This window comes from Lactuca virosa, chromosome 6 (genome assembly GCF_052849685.1).
Source record: "Lactuca virosa cultivar CGN04683 chromosome 6, Lactuca_virosa_CGN04683_v6, whole genome shotgun sequence".
Taxonomy (NCBI): domain Eukaryota; kingdom Viridiplantae; phylum Streptophyta; class Magnoliopsida; order Asterales; family Asteraceae; genus Lactuca; species Lactuca virosa.
Genome location: NC_136431.1, coordinates 195,699,908 through 195,711,403, shown reverse-complemented (window position 1 = coordinate 195,711,403; position 11,496 = coordinate 195,699,908). Strand labels below are relative to the sequence as shown.

The 11,496-nt window shown below is 35.5% G+C and overlaps 2 protein-coding genes across 2 annotated transcripts; one reads left to right on the top strand and one right to left on the bottom strand.

The window, feature by feature from the left end:
* Window positions 1-404: 404 nt before the first annotated feature.
* Window positions 405-1,426, bottom strand: LOC145120428 (ethylene-responsive transcription factor ERF061-like). Its single transcript, XM_079056251.1, has one exon. The coding sequence runs from the start codon at window positions 1,319-1,321 to the stop codon at window positions 530-532; it is 792 nt and encodes a 263-aa protein (XP_078912377.1). The 5' UTR covers window positions 1,322-1,426; the 3' UTR covers window positions 405-529.
* A 2,459-nt stretch (window positions 1,427-3,885) lies between these two features.
* Window positions 3,886-8,848, top strand: LOC145122200 (uncharacterized). Its single transcript, XM_079057843.1, has 8 exons — window positions 3,886-4,237; window positions 4,531-4,736; window positions 4,884-5,045; window positions 5,127-5,241; window positions 5,689-7,266; window positions 7,339-7,396; window positions 7,450-8,632; window positions 8,789-8,848. Exons 1-8 carry the CDS (start codon window positions 3,886-3,888, stop codon window positions 8,846-8,848), a joined length of 3,714 nt encoding a protein of 1,237 aa, XP_078913969.1.
* Window positions 8,849-11,496: the final 2,648 nt, after the last annotated feature.

Genomic DNA, 11,496 nt, shown 5'->3' with positions numbered 1-11,496 from the left:
ACTCGTTCAAAACGAGTTTGATGGACTTAAAATATAGAATAAAATCTAATTACATTCTTAACATAACTCATTCAAAACGTGTTTGATCGGCTTAAAATAGAATAAAATTCAATTAGATTTTCAAAATAGTTGGTTCAAAACGATGTTTTTTTATGCATTGCAAAATCATTAGCACCAACTCTATAATCATTACGTTTTGAGATAAACATGTTTAAATAGGAGACATGTAGAACTTCATTTTATGACAATTTCATAGTCCAAACTTGTTACTTGATCAAATTTGAAATATAATCTCATTTTATCAAGATTTCATGGTGGAAACTTATACATGATCAAATTTGAAATAAACACAACATTATAGCATTTATTGACAATTTCATCATACGTACAAATACTTGATCAAATAAAAAATATAACATTTTACGAAAATATAATCATACAAACTTTGTAATATTTGAAATATAATATCATTAGAATAACCTTCTTTATCTACACTTGTTCATTTTAACCCAAATTAATGTCCAAATATTTAGCTAGCAAGTATTTCCCATATCAAATCCAGATCATAAGAAGGCATCATGGCCAATGAACAATCATCCATCATCTCATCCATGTCGGAAAACGTCTGTAACTCACCTGAAAGTTCATCTTCCGACAACACCATATGACCACCTCCAAAATTCTCATCATCGCCACCAGAAGCCACCGCAGGGCCACTCTCTCTCACCTCCAGCTGCTTGCTTTTTTCTGTTTTCACCTTCTGACAAATTTTGTTTTCAACTGCAATCTTCAAAGCATTCAGCCTCTGCAAATCTCCGATAAACCTCACCATACTCGGATCTTTAAAATTCAAACGAGCATGTTCGCCACGAAGTTTATAAGCAGCTTGATCATAAGCATACGCCGCTATCTCCGGCGTCTCATAAGTCCCTAACCACACCCTCATTCTGTTATGCGGCAATCGGATTTCTGCCACCCATTTTCCCGAATGCCTCTGTCTCACGCCTCTGTAGGACTTGTTATTTTTCTGTGCTTTGCTAAAATGCTGATGAAATCCATCTGGGTTTGTTGTAGTTTGGGTTGCTTGATCCAAATCTTCAGAGAATTTGAAGAATCGATCCCTCTGTTTGAGATAAACTGAAGAACCTAAATGTTCATGAAAAACAGGGGCCGATGATGATGATGATGAGGATGAAAGATTTGGGAAGGTTGAATCAAAGGTGTTCGAATTTGCACCTGTTAAGCTGAAATTAGGTAATGAAAAAGGAAAGTTATTGTTGTATGAATCCGAATCAAAAGAATTTGTAGTGTGTTCTTGCATGGTTTTGAGTATTTTTTGAGGTGATATGACCAGGGACTCGCTATAATTTGACTTGATGAGGTAAGGAAGACATAATATTTATAGGGAATATGTGAAAATAGTATTAATTTATTAATAATATATAGTTCTGCAAAATGATTCAAACACATCAATAAACTACAAAAACTATAAGAATAATCCAACTTTTGATCTGTGTTACTTTTTTAGATTTTGTAAAAATGCCAAAATAAAATACACTTTTATTACAAAATTTTTGGTGATGAAGTTACTAAAAACAGTTTAAATGATTAGAACTTAAATAATTAGATTTAAAGAAAAGTGGCGATCCTTAACCACATACTTATATGGAAAAGGGAGAGTAACCGATGCAACAATGGGTGGGGGTCGGAGTATGGAAGATGATGATGTTGGCTTATACGTATAAAATCGTCCATGCATAAAGTTCAATTTAAAATAAGTTAAATATAAGAAATAATAAAATATTATTCTAATTTCATTATTATAAAAATTTATTTTATTTTCTCACTTATTTTCGATTTTTTTTAATATAAAGTTAAGACAAAATTATATAAATGGTCCATGTTGTTTTCCAAAAATCACAAACTCATTTTTTGCTAAAAAAAATTAATGAACATGATCCTTGTGGATTCTAAAACTTGCGTGAATGATCATTTTGGCTAATACAATTAATTTTTGTCCGTTAATAAGAGGATAATTTGGTATTTTCAGGTAGCATGGTCTGAGTTTGTGATCATGGTTAAACCATAGGGACCATTTATATAATTTTGTTTATATTTTATGTTTATTGATTTGTGGTTTTTCCACCCTTTACTTTGTAAATTGTCACCTTGACCTCTTCACTTTAAACTTTATAAATGTTATTTTCATCCCTCCATTTATTACCTTCGTGATTATCCTCGACAGTATATATACATATATAAGACAAAATTGCAAAAATGGTCATTGTGGTTGTCAAAAGTACATGGTTTTGTCCAAAAATGTTTGGTGATGCATCAGTGATGAAATTTTGGGTATCTTGTGCATTTTTGGTCCAAAAGCGTTAACTTTAACAGTTTGACCATTCACATTTTTAAAATGATAATTTTACCCTCAATGACCATTACTGCAATCAAACTATAAGGACCATTTATGTATCTTTTCTTTTTAATTTTATTCAATTATTATACATTAAGTATTTTAATTAAGTCTTTTTTAAATTTCATTTTATTGGATTAATTCATTTTATTGTATTTTTATATATTAATAAATATTACTTTATTGGATTATTAATTTCATTTAATTAATTCTTTTTTATTTTATTATTATATATTAAGAAGTATTATTTGATTATATATATATATATATATATATATATATATATATATATATATATATAATAAATATTCCTTTATTGATTATTAATTTCATTTAATTTTTTTATTTGATTATTCTATATTAATATATATTTCTTTTAATATAAAATACTTATATATTAATAAATATTATTTTATTGGATTACTATTTTTTAATTTTTTTTAAAAATTTTTTTAAATGTTTTTCTAGTTTCTTTCAATTGCTTTCTTTATAATTCTAAATCAAAAAATGCAAAAAATCTCACCCACCCCACCTCTTCTAATTTATTTTAAATATTTGGAAGATAAACACTTTTAGGTTGCTTTTATGCATCATTTTAACATATTTTACTAATTATTTTATTAGCTGTTGGGAAAAACCCTAAGAACGATTTGATGAAGATAATGCACAAAATAAGAACGAACACAATAATGAAGATATGTCGAATGAACAAAACGTTTTATTCAAGAACATGAGGAATAAATTACACTATAAGAAAAGATTAAAGTAAATCTATTCTACCTAAGAAACCTCATTATGTTTGGCGGCTACATTTTGCCTCACTCTTAACCCTAATTCTTATATATATATATATATATATATATATATATATATATATATATATATATATATATATATATATATATATATTAAAGATGACCAACTCATTGAATAGTGAAGTTGTGTACTTTTTGGCAAGAATGATCCTTGGCTATTATTTATGCTTTAAGTGGGTGTTATTTGTGCTTTAAGTGGGTGTTATTTGTTGTTTTGGGTGTTATTTGTTCTTTCTTTTAAATTGAACCCACGTGTTCCTCTTCTGTTAGTTGGATGTGTTATGTTTATCTCCTAGATAGTTGTGCTTTGACTGGTGTTTGTTTCACTTGCTTTTCTTTCACTCTTCGCCGCATCGCTCTTCTCCGTTTCCGTGCCTTTCTTCCTTCCTCTGCTTGCAGGTAACATCTACGTTTTATGTTGGCTTTTGTTTTCTTTTTTTAGGTTCGTTTTTGTTTTTTCACCCGGTGCAGTTCTCCGTTGCCTTTGTACGTTCTCGCCCCTGCTGGTTTTTGTTGTATTTACAGTTCGTTATGTATGGTCTACGGAAACGACATTGTGGTGATGTTGGGCCCTCAGCTGTTGCTGGCGACGGTAGGTCATCATCAGCTGTTCCGATTGCTCCTGTTGCTCGTCGTGGCTGACCGCCGGGGCGGATGACGGTCAGGCCTCCTCTTCCTCAATATGTTGACCTGGGTGATTGTGATTGTGTTTGCGAGTTTTGTGGCGCATATTTTTGGCTTTCTGAAAGGAGCATGAAGCTATCTACACCTCATCATCCGAGATATGGTCGTTGTTGCAAGTCCGGTGATGTTATTTTGCCCTATCCTTCTAAATTTCCACCTGAATATATGTCGCTTTTCCGTAAGGACAGTTTTTTGAAGGACATCAGAGCTTATAATAGTATGTTCTCTATGACTTCTTTTGGGGATAATGTGGATGACGAAGTAAATGATGGCCGTGGTCCCTATGTTTTCAAGATTTCAGGACAGATTAGTCATAGGATCGGTTCGCTCTGCCCTGATGTTGTAAAGGGGCCTAGATTTCTCTAGTTGTATCTTTTTGATACGGATAATGAGGTTCAGAACAGGTTGGGATCGTTTCAAAATCCTAGGACAAATGTTCAGGACGAGGACATTGTTAGGTTTCTGGTATCCTTTTTAAGAAATAATAATTCATATGTGCGGATGTTTAAGACGGCGAAACAGCTTGCTAATGAGATGAATATGCCATCATATTCAGTTCGGTTGTTTAATGATATTGCTGATCGTAGGTATGATTTACCTACACCTGAACTTTAGGTTGCATTGTTACCGGTGATGATACTGTCGGTGCGCATTATGAGATTGTCGTTCATTCGAATACTGGTCGTCCTCAACGTATCAGAAAACTCCACCCTACTTATATGCCTCTACATTATCCGCTTTTGTTTCCATATGGTGAGCCTGGATGGTCTCCAAATATGAAGTTGAGAAATCAGATTGGTGCCAGAGCCAAAAATCTGACTGTAAATATGTACTATGCATACTATGTTCATTGTCGTCGACACATATGGTCCGCTATTCTTAATTCTTCTCGCCTGTTTCAGCAGTACTTAGTGGATGCGTTTACGTGTATCGAGGATGATCGTCTGTAATTTTTTGCTACACATCAGGAAAATCTTCGTTCCGAATATGTTGGAGGGCTTTATGATGTTCTGTCAAAAGGTGATAGAGAGTCTCGATCAGTTGGGAAACGGGTTTTCCTCCCAGCGTCTTTTACAGGTGGTCCTCGATATATGTATAGCCACTATCAGGATGCTTTGGCAATTTGCAGGGTATATGGGAATCCACAGTATTTTATTACATTTACGTGTCATGTTAAATGGTCGGAGATTACACGTTATATGGATGTGCAGGATCAGAAAGACCCCCAAAACAGAGCGGATATCATTGCTAGGGTGTTTAAGCTCAAAGTGCAGTCCTTCATAACCTTTCTAAAGCAGGATAAACCTTTTGGAGAGATTGATGCATGTATGTTGGTTTTATTATCTCTGCTTAGCAATTTTATTTTCCCCTTTGGTTGTTGTTTTATCTATTTATAGATTGAATAGTTTTTTATTAAATATTAATTTCTGTTTATTTTCCTTTTTGTTTTCCTATATAATATATTTGTTTGTCTCTGTACATTTGTACACAGTCCAATTTCAGAAAAGAAGCCTTGCTCATTGTGACACATTCCATAGTGCAACATTGAATATGATAGATAAATGTTTATAGGAAAAACCTTCAGATTTATTTATAAATTTTATTTTGATATTTGTTGTCATTACATCTAACCTGAGATTTATTTTTTAATTTCGTTTTCACATTTGGTTGCTGTTCTATCTATTTATAAATTGAATACTTTATTATTAAAGATTAATTTCTGTTTATTTTCCTTATTGTTTTCTTATATAATGTATGTGTTTGTCTCTGTAGATTTGTACACAATTGAATTTCAGAAAAGAGGCCTTCCTCATTGTCACACATTAATTTGGGTAAGTACTGACTACAAGGTAAAGAGTCCGGAGGAGCTTGATGCATATATTACAGCAGAGCTGCCAGAGCCAATATCGGAGCCTCAGCTACATGCAACTATAACAGCATGTATGATTCATGGTCCGTGTGGGTTGTTAAACGAAAAAGCTCCATGTATGAAGGATGGAAAGTGTAGCAAACATTTCCCAAAACCATTGTTGGGTTCTACTGTTTTCGATGCAGAGGGTTATGTACGCTACAAACGAGGATCGGATGCCCAACACACAACATCACGTGGAGTTGTCATCCACAATGGATATGTTGTGCCCTATAACAAGAAACTTTGTTCTCGATTTGAAGCCCATATAAATGTCGAATACTATGGGTGGAACATGATGATCAAATATCTTTTTAAGTATATCGCAAAAGGAGCTGATCGCGTGAGATATGTCATTCAGAAAGATGTACATACCAATGATGTTGGACCAAGCAACCCTGTACCCGAACAACCAAATGTCATATCTGAAGAAAATCAGTGCATCGATGAGATAAAAAATTATTTGGATGGTAGATATATTTGTCCGCATGAAGCAGCATGGCAGATATTTGATTTCCCTATACATCACCGGAATCCAGCGGTTCAGGTGCTTTCAGTTCATGAAGAGAATACTCAAACAATTATCTTCAAAGAAAACACAACAATAATAGAAGTTCTACGTAATCCATCTACTGCTAGGACGACTCTTCTGGCATGGTTTGAAAGCAATGCAACAAACCCAACAGGTCATGAGTACACATATATTGAGTACCCAAATTACTACAAATGGGATGCTCCTTCCAAATCATGGATTAGGAGAGCAGACGATTCATCTAACATGGTTGGTCGCCTTGTATTTGTTCATCCATCTTCTGGTGAATTGTTCTACCTACGATTGTTGTTGTGTCATCGAAAGGGTTGCACCTCTTTTGAAGATCTGCGTACTGTATCTGGTTACGTTCACCCCACATACAGATCTGCATGTAATACGCTTGGAATTATAGGGGATGACACCGAGTGGCTTGCTGCGTTCAATGAAGCTTCTATATGGGCAACAACATTGCAGCTCCGTGTTCTTTTTTGCAATTTGTTATTATTTTGTGAAGTTACTGATCCAAAGGTTTTGTGGGAAAAAGCTTATGAAAAGATGTCAGATGACTACATTTATAGATTAAAATCAACATTACCAGATAAGACTTTCTATGCAGCAGATGATGTGGTTCGTCAGCAATTACTTCATGACTTAGAACACATCCTCTCTTCTTCTGTTCCCTCCAGGTCACTTGCCGATTTCAATTTACCGATCCTATCATCTGTTATGCTTACAACCCTCCAGAATCGGCTCCTCCTGGAAGAGATGACTTATGGCAAAAGGGTGTTGGTTGATCATCATGCTCAATTGCTTCCACAACTAAATACCCAACAGATGGCAATCTACGAAAATGTTGTCTCCTCCATTCAAGCTAACAAACAGATTCTCATGTTTGTTTATGGTCATGGGGGTACTGGAAAGACATTTCTTTGGACAACCATTCTATCATATTTTTGATCGATTGGAAAGGTTGTCCTTGCAGTTGCTGCATCTGGAATAGCATCCTTACTTTTGCCTTCTGGAACTATAGCACATTCGAGGTTTAAGATACCGATTGATCTGACCACCAAAAGATCATGTGATATAAAAAAAGGACATCACTAGGAGATCTTATGCGGCATACATCGCTCATCATATGGGATGAAGCCCCAATGAGTGATAGGAGATGCTTTGAGTATCTTGATAGATCTTTACGAGATGTGCTTGACTGTGACGAGACGCCATTTGGTGGTATTTCGATTCTTCTCGGTGGCGATTTTCGACAAACACTACCCGTTTTACCAAAAGTCACACGATCTCAAATCATAGATCTTACATTGCCAAATTCATACTTATGGACCCTTTTCCAGCTTCAGATCTTGACTCAGAACATGAGGCTTCTTTCTACCGAGAAGAACAACGCGCACACAATGTCAACAACTTTTTTTGCTGAATGGCTACTTCAGATTGGCGAAGGCACACTTGGACGGCCTGATCCGGACGATCCACGAGGCATATCTTGGATTCAGATCCCTCATTCGTTGCTGATACCTCCAACGCATGACTCACTACAACACCTCATAGATTTTGTATATGGAACGAAAATACTTAATGCTCCCACTGCAACTGACCTATCAGCTCGAGCAATTGTTTATCCAACTAACGAAGCCGCTGACAATATCAACAGTATGATCCTGAAATCAGTTAATGCACACAGCAGGATATATAGAAGTACGGACGCGATGGAACCGAATGGAAAGCACACATCAGATTTAGAAGGTCTGTACCCTATAGAGTACCTAAATCAATTAACCTTCCCAGGAATACCACCGCACACATTGGAACTAAAGCTAAACACACCTATAATGCTGTTGCGGAATATCAGGCAACGAGATGGCTTATGTAATGGAACCAGACTTATTGTGACACAGCTGCTGCCAGCAGTAATGGAAGCGACTATAATTTTAGGGGCATGCATTGGACAACGAGTCTATATTCCTCGCATAAAACTCATTCATAGGACATTGGATTTACCGGTCTCATTTTCGCGGAAACAGTTCGCTGTTAATTTATGCTATGCAATGACGATCAACAAAAGTCAAAGGCAGTCTCTAATAAGAATGGGTGTTTACCTATCTCAACCGGTTTTTTCACATGGACAGTTGTATGTAGCGCTTTCTAGAGTAGCTTCCCCAGGTTCATTGAAGATGCTTATAGAAAGAAATGATGTCATGCCATACAACGAGACAAAAAATGTTGTCTATAGAGATTTATTATGGAAATTCAGCGCAAATGAGGTGTATCACATCATCACCACATACTGTCATTCCATACATGTCCATGCTATCTATATTCATCCAATAATAGATGCTAATAAATATTCATATCTATTAGACATATATACCGGATTACACAATAATTTTTTATATTTTAGATAATCTCATTATATCCAGTTGAAATGCAAACTTACTAACACATTTGATCTCCTATCAGAAACCAACAGTGAACAATGACCAGCATATCTGAATTGAAGCGTGATGGGATTGGGAGTCCAATACAACTGAGAATCATTCGGAAATGGAAACATGACGTGCGTCGATACGAAACCTGGTTTCTTGGTGTTGACAGATTTGTAAGTTAATGAAAAACAATAACCACAATCCAATATGTGTATAGATGTCACACATATGAATCACTGACAGTATGAACCATATCATCCATTTTCCACAGGGAGATGCAATACAGATCCTAGGACAGCGTACGAATAAGGCATATATAGAATCGGTATTGAACGTTTCGGATTGTTACACAATATCATAATACAGCTGTCCTGAATTAGACAAACATCAAAAAGTTTTGGAGAACGATTTCTACATAGACGTCAGGCTCAACTCTGTTATAAAACCATTTGCAAATACAATGACTATTCCAACTACTTGGTCTCGTTTTGCTTCAAAATCACAGCTAACAGAACTTGGAGAACATCCACCATACTTTCCAGGTACCAACATAATCTACTTAGCCCTTTTCGCTCTTACGACCTAAACATCTATGCATGGTCCTCTGTATATTCTATTGGGATGCTATCTAAGATCAGAGACTGCACAAAAACTGATGGTCAACCGTATGTTCTTCTTATTTTGACTGATGACAGGTACATCTTATAACAGCTAACATTCGTTCCTAACAAAGTAATATTATGAATCCTTACAGAATAATCTGTGAAACTTACAGTGGCAATGAAATCCCGATAAATCTTTGGAAAGAATGCATTACGAATCCCACAAAATTCAATCGCAGTCTACACGCTCCACCTCCTGCTATGACAGTAGTGGCGGTTACAAATTTAAAACCTTGCGTTTTTGCTGGTCAGATACGTTTGCTGCATATAACATAGACACAATATCACACATGTTAATTATTGCAACTGAAATCCTTATTGTAGGAACATTACGTCACGGATCATCACATGCTACCCATGTATATGTAAATCCACAGATCCCAGAGACCACATCACTGATGAACCTGTACAGCCTTGAAACCAAATAAAATATAAAAGTTTTACCCAAAAACAACAGTCACATCAGGTTGAAAAACATTGCAGGTACAGTGGTCGACATCGGCCATCAACAAGACCTACAGGGATGCCAGCAAAGTTGAAGGATATCAAAGAAAAAACACGATTGGAGCTCCTAGTAAAGCTATATAATTCTTAGCTAGAAGCTAACCCCATATATTTTATAAACACCCTGCATTAAATCAGTTTACCATCCTCTACATACAGGACAAAACGTTTTTAGCCAGAGCATCTATTACAGACTTTGTATTTCAAGACAACTGGTACCAAATGACATGTCCAAGTTGCAGAGATCCAATCTTCAGAAGAGGCCCACAATGGTACTACAGTGCACACTCCAAGATTGAAAAGCCCATACTAGCGTACGTAGCTGCCTCCAATCATACAACATATTAATCTATTTGAAAAGATAATAACAAATAACATCTTCCTATAGGCACAAGTTCAATGTCACAATAAACGACCCTACCGACACAATATCAGCAATCATATCTGACACATCATTTCAGAAACTTCTAGGCTCAAGCTTTGAGGATATACTATCTGAGAATATACCTATCAACAAAAAGAGCTTGCCAGGGGTCATCACTCAGCAAAAAGGAAAACCAAGAACAATGTCCATCCAACTGCTAAGAACATCGAGTGAGGAAAATCGACGCTTCATCATAATTGACATAGAGATACCACAAATTGCCCCACAATCAGCAGTTCCAGGAACTCCATCACAAACTCCGATCACCAGGTCCACAGCACAGCCCCCCCCCATATCAAACATAACCATAGGACAGACTGCACGGAGCCTATCCTTTACCACAAATGGTATATACACACATATAAATACAAATATCAGCTTGATTAAATAACTGTTTATGATATTGTCATTTAACACTTTACAGATGACCTGTCACCTTCAGGAGATGTGAAACGCACCCGAAAGAAATAAAGAAGCAGGCACAGAGTCATACCCCCTTGCTTGCTAATATGTTCCTCTTTTGCCGTTGCTTACTAATATGTTCCTCTTTTGCTACCTATAAAACTGTCAACAAACAATGCTGTTTTCATGTCTTAACCACAAGTCAGTGTGTGCTAACGGATTAACTTTTGGAGTTATATGTTTTTGTAATGAAATAGCGTGTTGCTATGTATGTATTTAAACAATAGAAGACTTTAGTACTCTTTTGCATGTTTTAGAAATATCCAACAAACAAAAAACCTATTGCACATGGAATCAAAACGATAGAACCAAAATAAACAACAACATCAATGCAATACATACCTTTCTATTTATATAGGTTTTTCACCCATATATAGTTTGATTTATTACACAGTATGACTTATACGCATGATCAAATCCCTGTCCATTACAAAACACTAAAACCAAAATAAATTTTGCTTTATATGGACCAATCAGCCCATTTAATATGACGACAGGCCAGTAGCACAGTTAATAGAAACAAAAAATTGGGCCACAAAAACAAAATTATGTTGCCTATCGCCCACTAGGCCCAATCTCCAAAACTTAAATTACATAATACACATTGTATAGATATATTGCTTTGCACGATCCAATTGCTATCAATTTCT